The sequence below is a fragment of the Pollicipes pollicipes genome, unplaced genomic scaffold (assembly GCF_011947565.3).
Source record: "Pollicipes pollicipes isolate AB1234 unplaced genomic scaffold, Ppol_2.1 Scaffold_6686;HRSCAF=7923_pilon_pilon_pilon, whole genome shotgun sequence".
NCBI classification, from domain to species: domain Eukaryota; kingdom Metazoa; phylum Arthropoda; class Thecostraca; order Pollicipedomorpha; family Pollicipedidae; genus Pollicipes; species Pollicipes pollicipes.
This window is the reverse complement of record NW_023596921.1, coordinates 23142139-23168396: the sequence shown is the minus strand read 5'-3', so window position 1 is coordinate 23168396 and position 26258 is coordinate 23142139. Positions and strand designations below refer to the sequence as shown.

The 26258-nt window shown below is 54.0% G+C and overlaps 1 protein-coding gene across 1 annotated transcript; it reads right to left on the bottom strand.

Moving 5' to 3' along the window:
• Positions 1 to 1440: 1440 nt before the first annotated feature.
• Positions 1441 to 18907, bottom strand: LOC119108085 (RNA-binding protein 26). The gene is made up of 18 exons (XM_037231664.1): positions 18762 to 18907; positions 12434 to 12508; positions 11828 to 12059; positions 11649 to 11767; positions 11267 to 11424; positions 10789 to 10911; positions 10247 to 10459; positions 9584 to 9684; positions 9434 to 9463; positions 8842 to 9018; positions 7947 to 8105; positions 5937 to 6110; positions 5469 to 5699; positions 4980 to 5143; positions 4142 to 4274; positions 3385 to 3513; positions 3256 to 3291; positions 1441 to 1651 (listed from the first exon to the last, which is right to left on the bottom strand). The coding sequence occupies exons 2-18, from the start codon at positions 12490 to 12492 to the stop codon at positions 1508 to 1510; spliced, it is 2382 nt and encodes a 793-aa protein (XP_037087559.1). The 5' UTR covers positions 12493 to 12508; positions 18762 to 18907; the 3' UTR covers positions 1441 to 1507.
• Between the last annotated feature and the right edge of the window lie 7351 nt (positions 18908 to 26258).

The following is a 26258-nucleotide window of genomic DNA, read 5'->3' as shown; positions in this document are numbered from 1 at the left end:
CGCCAGGACGCGGCCGTTTGGGACAGTGGACCAGAACAGACCAGACCCGACACATGTTCATCGACCGGTACGGATCAGACATACCAGAACAGCGCGAACCGTAGGACGCTAACCCATGGGGCGGGTGTCCCGTATGGAGCAGGCGCGTGGGGTATGAAGCCCGTCAGAACCCCACCGCATGGTGCAGGAGCGTGGGGAATGCAGCCCGTCAGAACCCCATCGTATGGAGCAGGCGCGTGGGGAATGCAGCCCGTCAGAACCCCACCGCATGGAGCAGGAGCGTGGGGAATGCAGCCCGTCAGAACCCAAACGCATGGAGCAGGAGCGTGGGGAATGCAGCTCGTCAGAACCCCACCGCATGGAGCAGGAGCGTGGGGAGTGCAGCCCGTCAGAACCCTAACGCATGGAGAGGGCGTGCCCCCTGAGGAACAGACGCATGGGGAGAGCGTGTCCCGTAAGGAACATCTATATGGGGACGGCGCGCTCCGTCAGGGCCCAGACGCATCAAGAATGAGTGACGCCACCTATACGCGGCCTCTTTTTAGTGCCCCATTGTCTCCGCGTTAGATTGGTTACGACCGAAGGCTGGGGACTTCGGTCAGGTTACAGTAGATCCAGACGGGCTGAGCGATCGACGCAGCACAGCAGAGGCGATGCGGGGCCAGATCACGTATTGACCAGCATCGTACGGACGAGCTGTACTCCTACTCGGTCCACGGAGATCACACAAAGCAGGACGGAACTACCACCGGCGGCAGGGAACAGCCCCCATGACCATAACACGTGGTGGACGTACACATCTCCATTCCCACGCATCCACGAGGTAGTAGAACAAGCAGTAATTGGGGCTTTCGGGCGCTCCGACTGCGCGGTCATGTAGCGCCCACGCATCCACGAGGAACGTTATGACCTCACAAATGCGCATCACAGACACACAAGGGTCGAACGTCGGCATCGGCCGGCCACGTCGCCCTTCTTTCGGATTCCCTGACAGGATATTCCGAGAATGTTACCACCTGTGATCTAACCAATGACATGTTTTTTTTTGTGCCTCCCGCCAACTTCATTCTTTTTTTGCCAGCTTGGCTTTTTTTCTTTTATTTCGGCGGACTGCGTGAATCTTTTTTTTGCGTGCATGAGGCCTGAGCTCCTCTGCAGTCGCCGGGCGGGAGGCACTACGCTTGTCGGCACAACGAGGGTACAATAACTGGTATCCATTCAAAGTAGCGACGATCTGCGAGCACCTCCAGAAACGGCTAGCTATACGGGTACACACTGCAGGCCACACTGCCAGACAGACCGGCCGACCGGGGAGCACCGGCGCTCACAGCTCTCTCGAGACAAACGCTAACTCTAACACACATACACGCGCAGGGAGCCATGGTGGCCGACAGTGGCCGGCTCCGTCCTGGTGCGACACCGGCTCCGGCACCGGCTCGGCTCCGGCTCCGGCTCCGGCTCCGGCTCCGGCTCCAGCCGAGGCGGCGCCGCGCTGCTCTTGGGCCGGCTATCGGCGCCAGGAGCGCTCCCCGTTGTCCTCTTCGTCCTCCTCGTCGGCGGCCAGCAGGTCGTCCGGCTGGCCAGCGGCGCTGCCCATCTCGTCGTCCTCGTCATCGGCCAGCAGCTCGGTCTCGGCCTCGTCGGGCGACGCCTGTCGACGGGAAGACACGGCACGACTGAGCGGCGCGCCAGCCCAGCACGCGAGGTCGTCTCACAGGGCCACACTCCAGACTGAGGCACCCAGCCAGCTCACAGCACCAGGACAGGGCCACACTGAACGCGGCAGCCGCGGCCGAGCCCCTCACCGGCCGGCGTCTGCCCGGCAGCGGCACCGCCCACTGACGCTTAGACGCCGCGGCTCGACGGCCGACTGGGGCCGCCCGCCTAACGCCTGGCACTCGGCAATGGGACAAACTTGTATTTTACACACCAGTATTTTGTTCACGTAAAACACTGCGGAAAACACACAAGAGCGCGGAATTGCCAGGAGTGGAGTACCCAGGCCAATGGCACGTGGCGTCATTCAACACTACAAGGAGGAACCACAACGCTAGGAAGGGGAGGAAGGCGCCCTGTCCCGCTACTTTTAGCTTAAAAAGCGGCAAATGAAAGAAGCTCCGTGGCTAACAGGTCTGTGTATCGCCGCGTTCTCGGCTTTTAATGCGTCTTGTCGACGGCCCGGGGCTTTGCGACGCGCTCAGCTGCCGGACTATATGGCATCGCCTGCCTTTCGCCCTGACAAGAAGGGCGGGCACCACGGGGAATCGAACACCGTACCTCTGGTTTCCCAGACGCGCAGTGCTTAACGCAGACGCATTAACTGTTACACCGTCGGCATCCGTTTAATGGGTCTGACGTATCAGCGAACCAAGGGGTTCACATCGGCCACGTGCGGACGTTTCTAATGATGTGCGACTGTGTCCCAAACCATCCCGGAGGAACCACTCGTTTGAGCAGCAACTTCTCCCAAAGGATGTCACGCTTCTGAGCTCTGCCCCGGTCGTGCCAGCATCGACGGTGTATCTAATCCGAGAGCAGCCGCTTTTGAAGACGCCGCTTCCCTCTGCCGCGGACGTGCCAGCATCGACGGTATATCTAATCCGAGAGCAGCCGCTTTTGAAGACGCCGCTTCCCTGTCCGCACCAGCACCGCCCGGCCAGTGACTCGGTCTTCTGACCAGAGCTGGCAGCTTCACGCCACGCCGGCGAGACAACGCCGCTGCGGCGTAGCCCGTACGTGTCCCTGGTGGGACGCGAGGCGCCCCTGTTTCCTCCAGCCACGCCCAGCAGAGGGCTTTAGGGGGTGATCCTGCAGTGTGCACGGGGACGGCTGGCACGTTCGCCCCGACATAACACCGCGGCGTCACCGCACGCTGCTGTCACCCCCATCGACCCGTGGGTGCCTCCCAAAACGACGCGGCGGATCGGCGACAGCACTCGCGCCACGAGCCCGCACGGACCATCGTCCTTGAGAGATTATTTTGGCTGTCCGGCTCGCCGGCCGCTTGATACACATGACGTCCATTTCAATAACTGAGTGACCTTAACTGCTGGTGAGGTTGGTTGGTCATCTGGACTTTAGAGCGCATCGACTGCACGGCCCTGCAGCGACAAATCAATCCTGTATACAGTTTGCTGCTGCCATTAGCGTATTTGGCTGTATGAAGAACTCCCAAAGTTTGTCCAAACAACTAATGTCCACACACTTTTGCCAGCGCTCCCACGCAGCCACAGGCCAGCGCGACGGAGTGCCCACCTTGATCGCAGCGGCGGTGTCTGCGGCGTCGGCGGCGTCGGCGGTGTCGGCGGCGGCAGCGGCGGCGGCGGTGGGCGCGGCGGCCGGGGTGGCGGGCGCGGCTGCCGGCGGCGGCGCGCACCAGGCGACCGTCAGCTGCCGGTCGTTGAACTGACGGCCGCGGCTGAGCGCCGCCTCCGCCCCCTGGCGCGCGCGGAACGTCACCACCACCGACGGCGTGGCCGCGTCCTGCTTGTAGTCGACGATCTCGCCGAATTGCTGCCGAGGAGCGGAGCGTTTGAGACGCGCGGCGCCGCCCGGGAGACCGCGGGACGGGTGGCGTCCGAGCGCCGGCTGACGCTCGTCAATGCACGGGCACACCGCCGTCGCTGCGACGCCCACACAGTACAGAACACAACAGGGATTTGCTGGACCCCAGCTCAACATAACGTCGTAAAACAAGAATTAACAAGCTGGCCAGGGACGCCAAACCAGGAGTGTTTAACGATTGTGCGTGCGTGCGTGCGTGCGTGCGTGCGTGCGTGTGTGCGTGCGTGTGTGTGTGTGTGTGTGTGTGTGTGTGTGTGTGTGTGTGTGTGTGTGTGTGTGTGTGTGTGTGTGTGTGTGTGTGTGCGTGCGTGCGTGCGTGCGTGCGTGCGTGCGTGCGTGCGTGCGTGCGTGCGTGCGTGCGTGCGTGCGTGCGTGCGTGTGTGTAAGAGGGACGGGACGGACAGGAAAAGCCGGGGCGGGGGCCGTGGCGACATCCGGAAAGACCGGCAACGTTTTCATTCTCCGGTGGCCAGTCGCGAGCGGCACCTCCACGCACACACGCACACAGCCAAGCCGGCCGTGTCGTGGTCGGCTGGGCGGAGCCACCTGAGCCGGCGGCAGCGTGGCGTCCACTCACCGCCAGGTGAGCGAGCAGCGCCGTCTTCTCGTCCGGCTGGTAGCCGGACACGGTCAACTTGGTGGGCCGCCGGTCGACGGTGGTGGGGCGCGGGTGGCCGACCGCGAAGCCCGGTCCGCCGCGGCCGCGACCCCTGCGCGGAGGCGGGCGAGCGTCAGACGGCGGGCGGCACCCCACCCACGCAAGCACGCCCTCCCGCACGCGAACGTGCAGGGCGGGAGCGCGACGTCCGCTGAAGCCCAGCGATACGGACAGGCCGACACACAACGCCCGAAGGCCGACGCAGAAGGTCACCGTTACACCGGCCACTGGCGTCGGCCAGCAAACGAGCGCTACCAAATACCAACCTAGCGGAGGCCGCCGGCTTGGAGTGATCACGGCCCGGAGGGACCCGGATGGCACGTGCAAAGACCACGGGCTACGATCAGAATACTCGAACTGGTCTCATAGGTAAGCTCAGGGTGTGATGACAATAATAATAACTGGGGTTCTCCGTTTCACCGACAACCAAGGAAGATTCGAGGTTCAACGAACCAAGAGAGGATAATGGACGCACGAGCAACACCAGAGGTACAGGAACAGCGACAGGGTGCATATATTTATGAGGGTCATCGGGTTTTAAAGACTAAACGAATCCACAATGGACACATTGACCTCAACACGCCGGGAACTGTTTTACAATGGACACGTGGTCTACACCACAAACAGGTATTGCGGGGGAGATGCCCGCACTTGGCCAGTATCACAGCGGCGACACCAGCCCCGTCAACGCTCCCAACGGCGCGCCGCGTGCCCGGACACGGCCGCGCGGCCGCTCACAGTGCCGCCGTCTACTGACCTGCCGCGCGTCGGCGGGGCCCGGCCCCGGCCGCGGCCGCGGCCGCGCGACGCGATCAGCTGTTGGCGCATCTCGATGACGCGCTGCTGCAGCTCGCTCGTGTCCACACCGGCCTGCTGCTTCTGGTACAGGTCCATCTCGGCGTCCAGCACCTCCCGCTCGGCCTGCGGAGGCGGCGACGGGCGGCCGCGGTCAGCGCGCGTGGCGGGAGCAGCGGCCGGCGGCCAGAGCGGGACAGCTGAACACACCACGCGGCCGGCAGCGTGCATAAGCCGCTGCTGCTTTTACCAAAGCCGACAAACGCACACCATTGCTCCGATGGCGTTTGTTAGCACAGCTGGCACAGTGAGCACAGTTTGCAGGCTAGCGCACCGCTTAGCACTGGCGTGGTGCCGCAGTGGTGCCTGCCGCAGCACTCTACGTCAGGAAAAGTGAAAGTGGCGCGGCGCTTGCGGGAGGAGCATAGTCGGTGTTTCGGCGGGGACGTACCGCATCCTTGCCACGCGCGCTCGGCTCCCGCTCCATGGAGGCGAAGATGACGGCGCGCGTCTGCACGATCGCCTCCTGCAGCGACTTGACGGTGGTGATGAGCGTGCTCCGCTCCTCCGGCTTCAGCGTCTTGCTCTCCAGGCGCACCAGCAGCGCCTTCTGCTGGCTCAGCTGCTTCTCCAGCAGGTCAGAGTTGCGCTTCTTGAGGTCGGCCGCCAGCTTCAGCGCCTCCTGCGTCACGAAGGTCATACGGGGTCAGCGCCGGGTCGGCGGACGGCGATAGGCAGACATGACACTTTCCAGCATCATCCGCACGTCCATGGGAAGCGCCAGAACTGACCGCCAGCAGTTTTCACGCCTTCGACCATTCGTACTGAGCAAGTCGGCTGCGCCTCAGCAGCGCAGCCTCTCTCCTTCCCCCCTTCCTCCCCATGGTCCCGTACCGCGTGGGACGGTCGGCCAGCTCACCTTCTGCTTCTCCTTCTGCTTGGCCTGCAGCGTCACCTTGGCGGCTAACATCTGCTGGCTGTGCTTGATGGCCTCGATGCCCTGCTGTTTGGCGGCCGCCTGCTGCTCGGCCTGCTGCTTCAGCACCTCAGGGTTGGTGACTGTGCGCATCAGCTGACCGCCGGACATCACCACCTGGCGGCAGTACATCGAAACACGGTCACCGGCGAACACCGCCGGCGCGCGGCGACGGCATCTGCCCGCCAAGCGTGCGCCCACGCAGTACTCTGCTCCGCTGTCTGCCGCCCCTGGGAGCCCGGCTTACAGATGCCCTCGGGTCACCACGGATCGCCCAGATCCAGGTGCGTTCCCACATGTTCGTCAGAAGCCAGGAGAGCTCAGACACCATATGGTCAATTGGAAGGATCTGAACTTCAAGACAAACGTCACCATTTTGAGCTACTGCCGTGAAACCAAGATTATTTTTGAACATCTTTGCCAGGGCAAACCAGACTCATGATTAGCTTTTGAATCCATTGAGAGCAGCCTCCGAAATTCCGGCACGATTTAGCTCAGGGCGTACGGAACCAAGAACATATGTCCCTCACTAATTCAGCTGGCTACTTATTATAACACTGACCATGCTTTGAAGGGAACTCTTACGATGACCATCTTAGCCAACAGAGGAACAAACTCACAGATGACTTCCACATCCGGCATGCGGCAAAACCAACAGATTTTCTCAGATCCCAAACAAGTCCTCGTAAGGCCGGTACCGGAGACGAGCGCTAGTCATGACCCGACTCAAGAAGTCCTAGCCCAACAGCTGACACATGACCACGCGCCCAACGCATTGCAGCCATGCGTCCGAAACTAAAGCCAACGAAATGTAGACTGGCAATCAACGGAGACCAATGCCAAAGGATTAGTGACACTAATAAATCCTCTGAAAACAAATACACAATGTGTGAAGAAATGCGGAGAAATCAACGAAATAAGTGTGTAAGAGAATGGGACACACGTCACACCAAGTCAGCAGACATGCAGGGAAAGGGTTCCGGAACGCAGGCAAAGCCGCGGACGACATGCACTAGCTACGCCCGGTTGTTTCGCCTCTCCCCCGCCTGAGCACTAGAGCGTGGCCGGCCTGCCGAGCAGAGCGCGGCCGCGGCCAGGCAGGCTCGGGCGCGTCTCCAGCGGCCAGGGCATTACCCGCTCGGTGGTGGGCAGCGGAGGCGCCGGGCCGCCGCCGGCCGTGCCCAGCCGCGCGCGCGCCGGCGCCCGGACCGCCGCCCCGTTCAGCGCCTGCGACAGCCCAGAGCGCCGCCTCAGGTCAGGCGGCCGCAGCTCCGCCCGGTTCCGCTTCCGCCCCCTCCCCCGCCTGCTCGTCCGCTGCCCCCACCCTCCCGTCCCCCCCCCCCCAACCCCCACCGCGGTCCAGGCTGACCGGACGGCACCGCTGCGACACAGCACGGCAGACTGGAGCGCTCGTCTGCCGCTCGGCTGACCACTGCGTTGTGCCGTAACTTAAGCTCACGCGCACATCTGCACGCACATATTTCACCTTCTACTTCGCTCATCTGTTGACGTCACACTGACAGGCAACTACGGTACGCCGTGTCTTTGTAAGCACTCTCCAGATCCCCAGCAGAGGCCGGCGCTTCGCTACCCACCAATGCCAAATACGCACAACACGCCTGCCACAGTACAACATGCCAACCACAGCACAACACGCCTGTCAGCACACAACACGCCCGCCAACGCACAACACGCCGGACAACACACAACAGCACGGCGGAAACGCCCACCAAAGCCTGTCCACGCTTCAGAAGTACCGTGAACAGCACAGCCACATTCATCCACCGCCGGCCCTTCGACTCCTGCGTCCACCTCCTCCCCCAGACGCCGCACTCGCCGCAGCACGCCCCAGCGGCATGTTAGTGGGCAACACGGCCCCATCGTTGGGTCGGGGAGCGGTCCACACTAGCGCGCCAGCCAGACGCCGGGTCAGCCGCCGAGTCGAGCCCTCACCTCGCCGGCCGGCTGGGCCTCCTCGCGCTCCTTGTTGTGCCAGAACACCTTGATGAAGCGGTTGTTGAGCACGGCCTCGGTGCACTTGTAGGCCGCCTTGGCCTCGGCCGGGTTGCTGAAGGTGACCAGAGCTGCCTCCGGGTCGCCGTTGAACGACACCTGCGGAGGACAGAGCGGCCGCCGTCAGCGGGGCCGACGCCAGACGTCGGACGTCGGACGGTCGGCGCCGTCCCGCCTCCCAGATCGGGGGACAGCAGGCACCCTGGACACTTCGGAGGCCGTTCAGATCCACCCCGTGCAGTGCGTGTCATGCGCGAACACCGCGTCATCCGGCCTGTGAGCGATTCCGGGTGGCGCCGGCATTCAACTCCGAAACCAGCAGCTCTCGTAGAGTCAGGGTGAAATCACTTCCTGTCAAACTTGATCGTTGGAATAAGGGCCTTACTGTACTGGTGACAGGCCGACAACTAAAAACGTACGCGACAAGGGCTATTGTTATTCTAATAGCTCTTACATGTGTCGAAAATGCAGCTCAGCCTGTCTTGTTATTAGCCAGCAATGTATCAACTGTTGCCAGCGGTGCAGCCCATTAGTGGTTACCGAGGGAGCGTTGGACACCGAAATCGATTCCGGAATTGAGCAATATCCCCTGAGTTGGAGCAAGAGCCCAATCGCAGCCGGTATTAAGCTACTACCCGCAGTTTGAGTCCAAACCGATTGCACAGTCGCCGGTCGGAGTCGCAATCGATTACCCAAGAGCAGCCTCCAGCGCAAGTCCGCGTGGAGCTCACATGAGTTGAGCCAATGCCGAGCCGGCCACGGCACGAAGGGCGCACATGCGGCTCCCAACCTGGACGACGCGGTCCCGGCTGCCCGGCCGCACCGCTGCGCTCACCTGGATGTTGGTGATCTTGCCGAACTTGGCGAAGTGGTTGTTGAGGTGGATGATCTGGTTTAGTCCGGCGGGCACCTTGCGCAGCTCCAGGCTGCTGTTGGTCGGGTCGAAGCGGGGCCGACCGCCGCCGCCCAGCCGGCCCATGTCGAAGTGGCCCCGCTTCCTCGGCGGCTCGTTCTGGAGTTAGGCGGGGCAGGTCATGACAGGTCAAGTCAGGTCAGGTCAGGCCAGGCCAGGTCAGGTCAGGTCAGGTCAGACCAGGCCAGGTCAGGCCACATATCCAGGCCAACAGGGCGCGGCGGGACGGAAGGACACACCCGAATCCACAACCACCTCAGCTAAGTGGTCGTAGTCGCGTCAGGCCATGCCTGCCATACAGCCGTACCACAGACGTGATGCAGACGCTGTCACCAGAGCACGGCAGCATCCAACATTGGACGATACGCAGCTCAACACCCGCATGCATCGCGCTCCCGGGCCGTACGCCACCAGCACCGTATGAGCTCCGTTACAATCGGCCCCGCCTGCACACGTCTCCCCTCAGTCCCACCCCCGTGCCGTCTGACCGGCGTTGGCCCGCGGGCCGACTCACCTGGTCGCGGCCCGCCCACCGGTCGGTCGACTGGTAGGGGTGGCGGGGCCGCGGCCCGAGCCCGCCCGGCGCCGCCAGCGGCCCGTTCACCGGCACGCTGAGCAGCTCGCGCGTCGGCGCCGTCGCCGCCGCGGCGAAGAAGGGCCGCGGGTGCGGCGGCGGCGGCCGCGAGTAGTTGGGCATCGGCACCCAGACGGGCGCCGGCGCCGGCGCCGCCACCGTCAGGCTCGGCGCGTCCGGGTTGTATGGCTCTGCGGGCGAGGACCGGGTCAGAGGTGCCGCTCTGGGGGACAACACCGGCTCTGCGGGCGAGGGCCGGGTCAGAGGTGCCGCTCTAGGGGACAGCACCAGCTCTGCGGGCGAGGGCCGGGTCAGAGGTGCCGCTCTAGGGGACAACACCGGCTCTGCGGGCGAGGGCCGGGTCAGAGGTGCCGCTCTAGGGGACAACACCGGCTCTGCGGGCGAGAACCGGGTCAGAGGTGCCGCTCTAGGGGACAACACCGGCTCTGCGGGCGAGGGCCGGGTCAGAGGTGCCGCTCTAGGGGACGGCGCAGCGTCCGCGATACCGCCCTGGGGGCACCACCCGGCCGAGTGTAGCAGCCGCCGTCAAACGAATTCCACTACCAGCAGCCAACAATCGCTCAACTACCACACAAACACGGAAACAGCACATTCAGAACTGACTACAGGAGAAACCTTGCGACCGCTGTGAACGCCACAAACCACATCGCGTTGTTCGCCACGACACCTCAAACCCGCGGTCCAGCCCCCCGCGGCGCGCACCACACCCCACCGAGCGACGGCGCTACTAACCGACAATGGGCGGCCGCGGCAGCGGCGGCTGCACCAGCGGGTTGAAGGGCGGGGGCGCCGGCACGGCCGAGGGCGCCGCCACCGGCGCCGGCACGCCGGCCGGCGGCGGCTGACTGTACTTCAGCACCTCCGGCAGCGACACGTCCTTCAAGATCACCGGATCAGCGCCGTGGTCGAACGGACACTGGTCGCCGCGCATGCAGAAGCCCTTCTCTGCAACACGGGGCGGCACGGCCCGGTCAGAGCAGCCGCACGTGACGCCGTAGGCCCCGGGGCCAGTACGTCACGGCTGTGCGTTAAGCAACGCTAGCGGGACGTCAACCAAAGAGAAAACGCAGCACGCCACTGGTGCAACCCACCTACGCGGATCAACTGACACATGCCATAATATGTACGTGGCAAGGAATGACCGCAATGCAATTATTACTGTAAGAGATAATTCATGCTGGCTTCTCGCAACGGGCATTACACAAGTGCCTACAGATCAAAAGGACACCGACTACAGGAGAACAGGCGCCGCCCGCCCCCTGAGTCTGACGTACCGTCGTAGTCGCGACAACGCTGCTTGACGGCGGCGTTCAGCTTCTGGCGCAGGTCGGGCGGGCCGGCCGGCTCGCGCGGCTTCTCCGGCTCGGGAGGCGCCGGCGGGGACCGGTCGAACTTGACTGCAACAGGCGGCACGGGCGCACCGGTCACCGGCGCCCACACCGTCACAGTCGCCGTACATCCCAGCGGGCCGGCTTCGGCCAGGCGACGGCGACGACACGTGGGACGCACATGCCACCAGGGATCCATGATCTCCGCAATACACACTACACTCCTGCGCCTGGCGCAGGACAAGCCGCACACCACCCCCGGTCATGCGTGCCCCCCCCCCCCCCCCCCCCTGCAGGGCCACCACAGCACCTGGCCTGCAGACCGCACCGAACCAGACAAACACTGGCGCATGGCGCCGGACCATTAGCATGCGCTGCCGCGAGGCCGGCCGCCGGCGCCGTTACGGAGCGGGCCGTGACTCACTGGGTGACTTGCTGCGGTTGTAGCGGGGCGAGCGCGGGCTGCGGCTGCGAGAGGTCCGCGTCGGCTTGCTCTTGGCCGGCGACTTGGACTTTGTACGAGGCGGCGACCGGGACTTGGTCCGGACGCGCAGGGGCGGGGGCGAGCGGGAGCGACGTAACCTGGCGACGACGGCAGGCCGGTTACACGTGCCGCGCCGCGCAGCGTGTTCGCAACACATCACAGCTGCCACAGCACGGAACAAAGTCACAACACTGAAACGGACCAGCCAGCCACTGCCAATATACTGCCGCTCCCACAGCGGAACTAGCACAGCCGGCGCTCGGCGCGTCTGGGCACGCGGCCGCGGTGGCAACCCGCCAGAGCATCGCCGCTCGACACTGACCGTCTGTCGCGGGGCGGCGAGCGGCGGCGCCTCTCCTCCCACGAGCGCTTGCGCTCGGGCCGCTCGGGCCGGTCGTCGCGGTCGCGGGGCCGTGAGCTGGGCCGCCGGTCGCCGCGGCCGCGGCCGGCCGGCTCCGGCTCCACGCGCCGCCGCGCCGGCTCCGGCCCCGGTGCCGCCGCCGCCGCCGGCGGCTGCGCGGCCGCCGGCTGCGTGGTGGAGTCGGGCGACGCCTGTGGCATGTACGACTTGGACTCGAGCGTCGCGAACAGCTGGTCCACGAATGGCGCCGCCTGGTCATGCAGGAAGATGTCCAAGTTGTTTTTCATGCTCTCGCGCAGCTGCTCCGGCGGCATGTCCTTCTTGATGAGCGCTAGCACGTACTTGGCGAGCTTGCCCGGCTCGGCATCACAGCTGGCGGCGGAGGCTCGGGTCAGTGCAGCTCAAGGTGGGCCAGCTCTGTCGCGGCGACAGACCGACACACACTGGCGGAGCGGAAGCCCCACGAACACTACCCGTGGCCGTCAACGGGAGGCCGATGGACAGACTTACAAGACTCTGCTTGGGAACAAGAAGTACCGTCATGAGCCTCTCGGTGAAAATAGAACTGTTCCTAACCACCTCTTGACGCTGACACTTACCAAATATCTACATATTGTTAAATGTGGCAAGGAACACTGTTTGATAACTGCTTCAACTGTTCTGCCAGACGCGGACCCTTGGTGTTCGGGTATCGTTCATAAGACGACGCGCCTTCTTAAGCTACATGTGCCGTGCGCTTAACTTACAGCGGTTCCATCGTCTCCGTCATCCATTGTTTCAGTATTTCTGGCTTGTCCACGATCATTGTGAACGTCAGGTACCTGAAATGACAACACCAGGTGAGGAAAAGAACCACTGGGTTCGGCGCCAAGAAAATGGCTACCATGACTACTAGGCACCATCACGAACATGTTAAGTACTACACATCGAACGTTTTTACGCAATTAGTAGCCTGTTTGGAGTACATTTTGCACTTGTCAAGGTCAGCACTTGGTTATACAGGTTCACCTGTGTGAAAAGCGCATTTGTTTGCCCTACACGACACGACCCCTGACGATCGACATCCCCTAATGCTGAGCAAACACGCTGATTGCCGATTAGTGATTTTGTGTTACAAGCGCTTGTCTGCCGATATTTGGGGTAGTGTTCATTCTTTCAACATTGAGCCATGCCAAGAGCCTTCTTCTGAATTTTGGGGGTACCTGGTCTTACAAAATGCTTTTGACTGGAGTCAAAACATGATATAACTACATATAACTACAAAGTCAGGCCTAGAAACATTCCAAAACCAACTAGTGCCTCTAAAGAAATTGTGCGTTGTGCTATGCTGGTCTTCTAATCCATGATGTAAGATAATGCTCAAGACTGATGGATGTTTGTTTTGCAATCATCTAATTAATCAGATTACAGACAAAAATATCATAAAAGCTATGATGCCATAATGGCAGTTACACATATTGAAGATAAGTAATTAAAATGGACTCCCTGGGTGCAAAAACCTTTATTGACAGGGAACAGCTACAGCACTGTTCACCTGCCCACAAGCCATGATTTGAGGGTAGGGTAGGATTTTACACACTGACAGGTACTGATACAGAGAGATTGGGAGGCCATCAATATGCATGCCAGCAAGGGATGAAAGATTACAGAAGGATAAGGTGGAGTTTTAAACATTAGTGAGATAACAATAGGCTATGTAAGGATGTCAAAGCCTGCAAAATCTGTCACTATCTGGGCGATCTATGAGGTGCTGTCCTTCAGTGGATGCACATGACAAAACAGATACCAATCACTGTAATCCTCCTAAGTCCAGTTTCTGAGAAAGATTATCCATTTTACAGAAGCAGCATCAACTTGTACTACACCCCTTACATTGAGAGGCACTAATATCATATTGGAATCCTGTTTTCTGGTGGGCAATACATCAATGTCAACCCTGTGGCAAAGCAAGCACAAAAATACAGTTTGAACCAGACATCAAAACAACAGCAATGCAAACGCAAGTTGCATTAGGAGGCATCAAAATGAAGCCAGATGTCTGGTTTTCAAGGAAGTTCAAAGCAATGATGTATAGCCAAATCAAGACTGGTGGCTTCTAAGCTTGGAACTTTACATACAAAGCTAGAGCTAGTGGACTTCTTGTAAAAAAAATAAGCCAACCCAAAGCCAATGAACTTAAACCTTAGTAAACAACAAGCAACAATCGAATTCATATGCTATGTTTGACAAAACATTAACTATTTTTGCTTCTGCTAAATCTGCATGAGATGAGAAAAAGGAATTTCGAAAAATGATTGATGTGTGTTGGAATTTTAGAAAATGTATTTAACAACCTGCATTCCTTGTTTTGTGCTAAAACGCACAGCATGTCGGATGGGCAGTTCTTCAGGTGTCACCATGTGATGAGTGCAGTTTTGACAACATGGTTTGGGCACTTAGCTGTGCGAGTGTCAGTCTTAAAGAGCAGTGTTGTATATTGGGGGTGGTGGGAAGGGCAGAACTGCTGCAAAGCAATGCTGCGACTGCAGAGATAAAATAATGATCACAAAGTTTATGTCAGCAGTTCAAGTTCACATGGAGCCAAAGCCTGCACCATTATTCAAAACTGGTTGGAAGCTGAAACCAAAGCTAGGAATTATGCACCAAGGTCAAAACCAAGGCCAAACATTTGAAGCTTTGGGAAATGTGTCATACCTAAGACATACCTCATACAATGGAAGAAATTACCAACTTTACAAAGCCTGGCTTTGTCCCCTGCCTGAGCTTGTGCTCTTTTAGTCCCTCACCTTGGGATGCCAGCCACCCTACTTAGTTCAACCAGCATGACCACATTTACTATATACCAAACTATTTGTATGACAAGCCTCCTTAGCAGCAGAATGTGCTTTGAGACCACCTGAGCCAAGGCCAAATTGTGCTGACTTTTCAGGTCATTTTTACAAAATTCTGGAGCATATTGGCCAGAAATTATGGGTTGAAATTGGTCGTGACTGTACCAAAATTTGAAGACACTGATCTATATTGTTGGCACCTATGGTGTGGCAATGAAATTGTTGGTGGAATGTCACTACTATGCTGGAATGCTCGGGGTAACATTTTTTTTCTTCACAGATTGACCTGTAACTGCCAAAAATAACTGTTGTAACTATAGCTGCTGTTAACTGTGCAAATGGCCACTGCTGTAACCAACATCTGAACCACTAAGACACAAGTTCAGATGCTAATTTCAGTATCACCAGTAAGGCATGTGTTACATATTTTTATCATGTTGTAGTATCACTGTGCCAAAGCAATCATAGTTGATCATGTAGACCATTTCACATAAAATCATCCCCTGCACTGGATACCTGAGTTTCGTTTGGTGTCCTGAACCCCATCTTCATCCAATACAGGCCTGACCACATTGTGCTGACTGTTTTAGTACTTTGCAATGATTTCAGAGTATTTTTAACTGAAATTAAAACCAGCTAATAATTCCCTGAAACATTGGCTTTCTATGAACTTGAGCTTCCAGCACCTATGCACCAGGCTCTGTGTGATTTGATCTAATGATCATGCTCTCAAATCTGTGTTGAGGTGTTGCTTCTGCACTGGAAATGTTGGCATTAAGTGTGTTTTTGCAGTACAGTGACCACTGAGCAGGGAAAATTGTTTCTAGATATGCCTAAACATATGATGCTACAAAACATGGCTTCTCTGTATATGGCCAGGTTACTGCCAGTGTTTACCAGTTTCAACCATTCAGGTATTGAACGCAGGTGTCAGAACTTAGATTCAGCAGTATAAAATGCCACCCTATTTAAAGCCATGTTGGCCCACCTGAGGTTTCACACACATCATCAAAACTGGTCTTACTGCCTGACCTGCCTGAATTTAGCATTAAATAAGATCCTTAGACCCATAGAGCCTGTCTGAAAGACTTTCAAGTGTTTCTAGAGATTGACCTCCTACAACTCTGCTTCACAGTCCCTTGTTATGATTCCCTACTTTTTGACTAAATAATGTCTGCCTCCCCAAATTTCTACTCCTACCTTTTACTAAGTGAAGTTGTGCTTCTCTTAGTCTCAGCCTTATTTCCAGTGTTCCATATAGATCTCCAGTGTTCCATATAATCTCCTTGTCTATGTTTTCATAATCCTGAATACCTCCTAACAGATCCCCTCTCGGTCAGTGAATAAATGAATGATGTTTCAGTGGGTACAGGCCCAAGGCCCCAAGCCCATCCTTACATTGCAGGTCACAACTCCCATTCATCATTTTAGTAGCTTTTTGCTGTATTCCTTCCAGCCTATCTAACCTTTTTGGGAACATGGTGATCAAGCCTGTAAACAATATCTGAAGTGTGGTCTGGCATAAGCTACAAACAACTTTTGGACAGCATTTCCACTCTGGTAATGAACATCATATAAAATAAGTCCCAGCATTCTAAGCACCTTGCTCCTACAGTCCCATATTGCTTTTCATCCTTTACATCCCTGGAAATGATGACCCTAAGTCCATTTTCTTCTCAATATGGTCTAACTCCTAGTCTTTCATCTTACAGTAATGCCCTCACTGTCAAAATTACCCAAAGGCATCACCTTACACAATCAACTGGCATCTGCCACAAAGAAGCCAGCTCCCTAGTTCCCACAACTCAAGTTGAGTTTAGTTCACTTGGCCATTTTTTACACTAATGACATGACACCAATGACATGAAAATAATGAAGGGATTCAATCTTTCTTAACAACTGGACATGTTGGCCATGTTGCTACATTGGACTCAAATATTCTCATGATGTTTTGAAGTTTCTCTCAGACACTCTCAAAATGGACTTCACTGGCATTATACAGTCAGCTAGAGGCCATGTCAATATATCACACAAGTGTGAACTACATGTCTGCACTGCATTCCAGGAAGCTGTAGTTAAATTATTAAGCAAATAATTATCCTTGTGATAATCATCTAGACATTTTTCTTTTTACACTTGGCAGGTCACCCCAAGCTTATCCCCTAGTTTCCTCATAGCTAGACTGCATGTTGTAAATGGTCATGGTTTTCTATGCCATGCTAGGCATGACATGGAAAAGATTCCATCTCCACCAAATTTTAAAACTTATGTGAGGTTTGTCATTGGCCTGGAAACTATCTGTGATTTTGACATCTGTTATGGACATTGCAATCTGATCCCTGTGTTCTTAAAGCCAAAGCCATTCCTCTCAGTTATTGTCCATCATTGGCTGCCAGCTTATTGCACTGAGCACTAAGTGCAGTGAATGCTTGCGAGCATTTCAAACTTCATGCAAGCAAATGTGTTCTGGATGGGTAGGTATAGGTATACATTGGTACCTGATATGAGAAAAAATTATTGTGCATCATTTGTTGTGTTTAAGGCTGAATATCTCATAAATAATCATAAAACAGGTAGATTCATGCTCCTACCTTCAAATTTTAATAACTACGATAGCAAGCTCCCGAGCTCTAAATTAGCCTAAATTCACCTAACCTAACCTAACCTAAACCTAACCTAAACCTAACCTAAACCTAACCTAAACCTAACCTAAACCTAACCTAAACCTAACCTAAACCTAACCTAAACCTAACCTAAACCTAACCTAAACCTAACCTAAACCTAACCCAGCCCAGCCCAGCCCAGCCCAGCCCAGCCCAGCCCAGCCCAGCCCAGCCCAGCCCAGCCCAGCCAGCCAGCCAGCAGCCCAGCCCAGCCCAGCCCAGCCCAGCCCAGCCCAGCCCAGCCCAGCCCAGCCCAGCCCAGCCCAGCCCAGCCCAGCCCAGCCCAGCCCAGCCCAGCCCAGCCCAGCCCAGCCCAGCCCAGCCCAGCCCAGCCCAGCCCAGCCCAGCCCAGCCCAGCCCAGCCCAGCCCAGCCCAGCCCAGCCCAGCCCAGCCCAGCCCAGCCCAGCCCAGCCCAGCCCAGCCCAGCCCAGCCCAGCCCAGCCCAGCCCAGCCCAGCCCAGCCCAGCCCAGCCCAGCCTAGCCTAGCCTAGCCTAACCTTACCTCCCCACCCTATCCCCTTCAACCCAGTGTCCCATTGGCATCCACATTCCATGCCATATATATGCAACATATTAAGAAGTTTTGTTTAGCAGCCATATTCTCATTTTGCTTTTCATTCCCAACCCAAGGATGTCATAGTTGCCCACCATGTTGACCAATCTACAAACAGTATGGAAGACTGCTTGGATATGCAAGAAACATATTTTATTGGATTCTTGTTACCTTGGTCCCATACATTTTTATGGTTCTTGATGCGCAGTAATGTTGTGATCACGCATAGCAATGGCATCAGGATCGCAGTTGCTGCGTTTTGCGGCACTCAGATGTTTGCTATCATAGTTAAGTTCCAGGGTAAGAGTTTAGATGACCTGTTTTATGATTAACTATGATATGTTCTGCTTTAAAAACAATGATTGATATAAAACCCTCCTTTTTAACATGTGGTAGCAATGTATACCCCCATGGATGGGCAGAAGGATGGATGTAAGAATTGTTCTGATGATTGCTGACATATTGTCTGCACAATAGGCTTCCAAACAGGCTGTGGATCAATGGCAAAAAAACCCCTTGGATGCACCTGATTAGCTTGTCATTGTACACAAGCATTTGGACACTTAACATATCTGGTTAATGCAAGCCAATTTGTACACACAAAGTGTACCAATAAAGGTGAGTTGAAATTCCCCACAACCCAATGTGCACAATTAAAAATCCCACTTAAGCACTGTTTACTGCCTCTAAAACGTATGGCAAACTGCAGGTATTGCAGAACCATTCTTAACATTTCTAGCCATAACAATACAGACCACATTCCACACTTAGTCACATTATGTCTGGATTATGCTCCATATGTGCTACCGATTCCAGATGTTCAATAAACCCAGATTATGTAACACAGTGCATGCATATGGAACCAAAAAACCTACAATTGAGCGAGGATTGCGAAACACTGCTGTCCTGTGATTCTGCCAGACCACCTCCATGGATGAACGTGAACAAAATCGCAAATTCGCATAGACCATGACGCGCCGTAAACGTACCTTATGGTATTTTTGTACCGCTCGCACCACGACCTACCTTTGAGTGCGTCAACAGATGACAGAAAGACTCGATTCACTGCTACGGCAGCAACTGACTTAAACTCTACCCAATTTTCCTGCCATCCGCTCCCTCAACGTTCTCCACACTCCACCCTGCAGATCTATTGGGAAATATTTCAGAGCCGCCTCGTGCAGAATCCAATAGTGCTGGTCATTTTCGATCGGAAAGTACTTCCTATCTTGCTTACCCTATAGAACATTAAAGTACTATATGGCCGACTTGTACGCTAAATATCCATAATTATATCGAATACAATATTTTTGAAGGACGTTTAAACAAAATTTTGTTTTTTAATATTGCCTTAAAGTTCGAAAAAATGCATTGCTGATGCATGTAAATAGTTAATCGTTCACATTGTCATTGTCGCACCATTCTTGCGTTACATCCTCCGCCCTTGGATCAGAGGCGGAGAAAGCTAAGTGGTTGGGTGTCGCAGTGACCAGGTGTGCTCCGCATCTAAACACGTAACCAAACTAAACATAATGCTGACCCTGGGTCAACGATTTAATTAAGGTGGCCAAGCTACGTTTGTCTGGCAATGTTCATTTCATTCATCTCAATCGATGGGAGAGATAAATGTCACGTAACGGCGCTTTGAACATACGCGCTCGCAAATCTTGCGAAAAACCTTGACGTCAGACGATGCAGTCTCCATAGGCAGCGAAGCGTCGGTTCGCTCGTCTACTACTGAGTGCCAACGGATGGGTGAATATGTTGACGCGTCTGTAAGAAATACTATGAACGCTTTATTGGACAACAAATCGAGAGCCCGGGACTGAGGTGCAAACGGGGAAATGGGGAATCGACGGCGGTCCAGTTGGGCCGTTGACCTCGCCCGGTCCATGCTGGAGACGCGTACTCCCAGGCTTCATCACCCCCTCCACCTTCACCAGCCACGATGCGACCTGACCCCGCTGGGACAGCGGTGCTCAGGTGTAGAACTTTATATCTCTTTGGGGGTTTATGCTACCCGCCCCGTGATGTTGAGCTGCCCCATGCCAGGGTTAGGCTAGACCCTCCAATGCTAGGATGGACCCCCTAATATTTGACTGGGCCATCGCTGTATGTTTTTTAGATTGCCGAATGGGCCAATCTCAGATTCCCGCAATGGGAAGGTGCGAATATTATGGTATCCTGAGCTTTGTTGCCTCTTGAAAACAAGCGTTTTGAGGCACCGCAATGTCTTGCATTCCCTCGGCATCAACTGCCCCGCGTAGAATCCGTGTCCCCTGGTGGTCGGAGGTCTGTGAGGAGGCAATTCTTCCGCAGAGCGGACGTTCAAGGTTATATGTTTTCTGTAACGACAGACAACTTGTTCGCTTCTAAAAACGCCAGAGCATTGGCCAACCGCACCATATGTGAGGTAAAGCGCCCCATCATGGAGGGTTTAATGTTTTAATGGTTTAATGTTTGGCTTATGATGGTTTAATGAATGGTTTAAGTCGCCACACTCCACTCAGTGCAGTGTGGTAGCGGAGCGTTTCTGCTGTAGTTCCGGTGCTGAAAGTGGCGGGAATCACGATATTGAACATCCAGGAAGTTTCTAATAAAGTAGGCCTCGCATTTGCAGATGGGTACCGAGATGGATTAGATGACCCACGCTTTATTCGTTATAAGGAGCAGAGTGAAACGACGCAATTTTAGAATTCCTGGCTCAGAGATTTATGGGTACAGGCAACCATTTACTATCATGGAGCTCCGCACTGCTCTCAAGAATGCAAAGAGTGTGGACCCCTGGCCCGGATTAAGTCCACAATGATATGATAAATCGCCTAAAAGGAGTCCTTAGAATGCTTTACTTGAACTTTTCGATTACACATGGTTGCATGAAGACTCCCCAGAGTCATGTCGAGAGGCCACCATATTCCCAATAGGGAAGCCGGGAAAGCGTTATTCCGACCCACTACATTACCGTCCTATTTCGCTTACTTCAACCCTATGCAAAGCATTAGAAAAAGTGGCGAATCGTCGCCTCATGTGGTACCTTAAAACTCACGGCTCTCTTTCCAAGGAGCAATGTCAATTTTGAAAGAACCGATGCATCGTTGACCCCTTATCGATCTTAGATACATCTATACGACATGCTTTTAAAGAAAGCGTCACATGTTAGCCATCTTCTTTGACAATGGGCGGGCTTATGATACCACCTGGCGTCATAGCCTCCTTAACAAAGTACACATGTGTGGACTTTGCGGTCACATGACATTTTTTATTAAAAACTTTTTACGTCGCCGATATTTCCACGTTCGAGTGGGTGGCATGCTGTTTGATCGCTACGAACAGGAGATGGTGTTCCCTAAGGGAGCGTCCTTAGCGCAATCCTGTTGGCGCTGATGACTGATGATATTGCTAGCTGTCTGCCAGTCACCATCAGTTGGGCACTCAGGCAGCTTTAGTTGTGCTTCATTCAGCTAACTGAGTGGAGTCTAAATAACAGTTTCAAATTTTTGACCACGAAAGCCAGGTGCATGCACTTCTGCTCACGGAATCGAGACTGTTAAGACCTGGGGTTGTCCCGGATTATATTGCCACTATTTCAGGATGTCATGAAACCTGTTTCAGGGTCTCACATTTGATGCTCGGCTTACGTTTAACCAACACCTGAAGATGATGCGGGCTTGGTGTCTTATGTGCATAATCCTCATGAAAGCAATTTGTTGCATGATCTTTGGAGTCAATAGGTACACCCTGCTGAACCTGTACAGAGTTTTAGTTCGATCAGTCATCGACCGCGCTAGCCTTGCTCACGACAGTGCTACTTCATCTACGATGCAGATTTGACACAATCCACCATGCGTGCGTTCGTATAGCCATTGGAGATAACCGTATGACCCGAACAAGAAACTTGCTGGTGGAAGCCAATGAACCACCTATGCCTCTTTGAAGATGACGACTTGCTCTAAATTATGCCATAAAGTTTTCGCAGTTTCCGAATCACTTAGCCTTTGTGTCCATTTTCTATCCGACATCAATCCGTTCTTTCTTGAGGGAGCGGCTTGCTTCAACACGGCCCATGTGTTTGCAAGTCCGGCACTCGCTGGATGAGGCAAATGTTACGCTGGGCGATATTTCTCCGTACATCCTTTGGAACCCAGCCCCATGGCGACGTCCAAGTCCAAATTATGATTTAGAGCTTTGTCAGCATCATAAAAGTGGCATTTCCCCGCGATAGTTGCTAAGCTGTTGGTTGGAACGGATCGCACAATCCAAAAACTCATTACAAATATTTACAGATGGGCGCAGACTCGACAAGAAGTGGTTGCGTATTTGTTTTTGGTGATCACATCTTAGGTCTCTGCCTCCTGCAGCACATGTCAGTTTTTACATCAGAAATGCTCATAAGTTTAGCAGATCTTCAGTGCGCTACTTGTCCCTCAGGATGGGATGCAGTTATTTTGACTGACTCACTAAGTGCACTTCTATTATTGGACCCAACGTCGGTGTTGCGCGACCACTCCTCTCTGACACAATCAATCTGGGCGAAACCAGAACGGTCGAGCAACACTACCAGCCGAATCACATTTATGTGGATCCACAGTCACGTAGGGATATTGCGAAACGAGAAAGCGGACGCAGCGGTGAAAGCTGTGGCGTGTGAGAGAAGGCCGCCGGCAATTCATGTATCCGCTCGAGATCTGGAGTCGGTCATATCCAAGTACGTCCGCGATGCATGACAGAACATGCCTGAACAACATGACAACGTTTTCAAAGAAATTAAGCCCCAACTTGGTAATTGGGAATCTTCTTACCGCGGAAGCCGCTTCCAGGAAGTCGCCCTTTGAGGGCTTCAGTTGGGTCATACACATGCAACGCACTCGTTCTTTGAGACGCGTCAGGGTGTGCTACAATGTGACAGATGTGGGGACCGGTTGTCTGCGGAGCATGTCCTCGTCTGATGAAGGCGCCATGAAGCGGATAGGCGGTGATATTTTCCACCAGCGACCCTTCATCGGCTAATTGGTCGGAACCCATGGTGTGAAATCGGACATATACTCGCCTGTTAAGCATGCATTGGCTTTGACATTATTTGTGCCCAGCTCTCAGTGTAAGTGCACCGATGATACCGCCTCATGTTAGCCTACAGCACACTTATAGCGTGGCATTGCATCTACAGGTAATCGTCCTCGAGAGGGCGCAAAAACGGCCCGATGCATTGACGCGTCCTAAAACATCAAATCACCACAAATCAAATCATTCATTTAGAAGGTAGTCTGGGCGTACATTTCGTCAACGCGATTTTCAGTGTGACAATAAAAGACAATAATTCGACAACAAATGACAACGCAGATTGGTCTTCATGGCATCGGGATGGAATCTGGCGGTGGAACTGGAAGAGTAAGGAAAGGATTTCCTTTTTTTCGTGTTGCTGTATCTGTTAATATGTCTAGAGGACAGCCTCAAAGTAATCAAAAGATACGCCCAGCATAATCTTTGGCCGGTGCGAATTAATTCTGAAAGGCATTCGAAAGCATCATTGCAAGATGGTCACTCTTGCGCGCACGCCGCCTGCCGCACTGTGTTACTTGCTGTGGCCAAACGCCCTTCGGTTCTACGGAAACTGCAAGCTAGGGATCATGACGCGTCAGTGATGATCCCTACGTCCATCCCGTGCCAGATGCCCAGGGTAGAATAGGTAGAATAGGTCTGCCGCATAATGAACGGGACCAATGTATGATGTATCCCTCTGAGGGTCCCTGTTTCGCTACAACTGCGGCTGCTGGGCACCCCGGGCTGGGACGGAGGGGCTTTTCAGGTCCTGACCAGAATATTTTACTTGTACAATTTCGAGGTCGGTTCTCTGAACGGAATTAGCGGCTAAAACAACACAAGCAATCAAGATTTACGTCACTGTGTTACGAGCCTGTGGAACTGTATGAGCTAATCTGTTCCGAAATCAATCTGAAAGGCGCACAAGCTTTAGAAGAAAAAAAAAACTCAAAGAAGACTTTGGAAAAACTATAGAAATCAACGGTCCGGATGCATTCTGCACGCTTCCGAGTTTATTTCGCAGAGCGTTCATGAGTACTATTTTCGCACGCGGTCGTTTTTGACCCGCCCCTTGGCCCCATCATGATAGCTGCTGGCCGGCGACGCAAGGCCTCTGGAGGCTGCACCGCCGAGCGGCAGTTTCCTTTCTCCTAGGCCTGCTTAAGGCGCGCAATGATGAAAACTTTAGTCCGTAACAGCCACTTAGTCACTTTTTGAGATACACGAGTCATTGTGCATGATTACTGTGTCTTCACCACACAAAACTGCGGGTTGCGTTTTATTATATGTGATGTGATACTGGCGTGACCACAGGAATACGCATGCAAAAGTTTTTGATTACAAAAGACGTTCTGTTCTTTTCTGCGGCGTATTTTTTTGGGCGGTGTAGTATACTTAAAGTTGCTCGGCTTTAATATGTGCAACTCATATCGCATATACATCGCTCGAGTCACCTTCCTTACCTATTTTTTCTCTCAAATATTAGCAATTCTTGCACCTATTCAAGATACTAAAGCCAGGGAGCACAAAATATGATTTTTTTCATGGTAACGACACCAGAGCTTTTACACATTCTAAAGAGCCGGTTGTGTGTTTTACTACAATAAAGTGCATCACGTCAAGTCAGCAGATTTCGAAAGTTTTGATACTTTCTGGTTCCACCACCAATAATTTAATATTCGCGTAATGGCATGCCACTTGAGTGGCATCTCGACTCAGAAATCGTGTACAACCTTTTCTTCTACGTTTAATACCCACTCAGGTGAGGGGGGTCTATTTTACCCCCCACCCCTCCGAAAGTTTTTCCAGAATGATTCCCGAACGGGCGCGGTGCAATTGTGCTAAGCTTGCAATAGCTGTAGAGAGTTAAATAGCGGATCTTCTGGCGGACAAAATTGGGTGTACTTTGGAAGTCCGCTTGACTTATGGCAGGTTAACATCAGGCCGAAGGTCATTTCTAGGGAACTATTCAATGTTATGCGACAGCAGAGTGTTAGACGACAGCAATACATATATGAGGTAGTTTCTTCAATAATGCACGATTTCAAGTCCAGAATTGCAACAAAGTCCATTCAGCTGGGGGGGGGGGGGGGAGGTTATAAAGGTCAGACTGTGGTCATAAGCGACAGGCTTTTGTCACTCGAGAGCTCGTTTTATGGATAGTTTTCTGGTGCTCGGTTTGCCTTTATTTATGACGGAAACTGTCACAGACGTGTTGCATGAACTTTTTAAAGGTCAGAGTAGGTCGCTGCTTCAGGAACATGCCGCCTAGCGTATTCCTGGGTGCTAATTTGAATGACAAAATAGGAACCGGGGGTGTTTGGTTGCCTTGGCCCTTCTTAAGAGTCAAACAAACTCACTGGTCTTAATTAAACGCCTTTGATCCCTGTTTAGAACAAGTATCTACTTTCACGTTGCTACATTATGAGGTCTGGGACACCTGAGACATCATCTGGAGTTAAAGTTGTGTTTAACCTGATTTCATCCACACTCATTTGACCTGGAACCTAAAATCCAGATACATGTCATTTCACATGTATGCAACCCGCCCTGCGAGTTCGGTGTATTTAGCTTCTTTTTTAGATCTCGGTGGGGTTAAAACTGATGAGCCTGTAGCAACGCCAGCAATTGGTTGGAAACGATGGACGTCGCGTTTTTCAAAACCGATCTGGAATGCATTGCTCTCGCCTAAACCAAGCAAATGGACTCATAGACAACACGAGCATAAAGCCAATGTATGGCCGACCACGTGCAGCTAAACGATTTGCGTGTTTTGTCATATGTTGGTCACAATAGCCCAACATGTGTCCCAGTGCGAATTCGCGGATTTCGTCGTCGACGGCCGAAGGCCTGCGCCCGTTCGCCGGTCTAACCGCCAAATGTGTTTGGCTGCGAGTTGCGTGTTTCTGCCGAGCGCCGAAGGTCGTCCACGCGGCGAACAGAATTGTGCGGGCAGGTAGCTGGGCACTCGAACCCGTGGTCGAAGCAACATAGACTAAAACTATTCCCTCTGGCACTGCAGCATACTGTCAAAACTACCCACACACATAGGTTCTTGTGTGCAAGTGGCCATGCGCTGTCGAAGGCATGCGATCATTTGCCAGTTTCCTCGCGCGCGTGTGATGTCAATAACAGTGCCACACAAGTGTCCCACTTTTGGAGCATGTTTTCAACACACAAAAAATGTAGTGGACTATTCCCAAGGACTAGTAATAAAAGCACTGGGTTGTGCTACTACAGCACCGTCAATGAATAATAAGGTAGTCAATTTAAATTATCGTTGAGTCAAAATTGCGCCGTCAGCGCTTTGCAAAAGTCCTACGCTTCCTTCCTGCAGTTGCAATAACCGTCGTTATGACAACAACCATGCACACTTCTACCAGAGCGAGACAAATAACGTTTTTGATTGGTCTAGCGGACGGGAAGGAGCTGTTACCGGGAAGAGCACTGGTTGAAGTTTAAACTATAAGAGTAACACATGGTCAC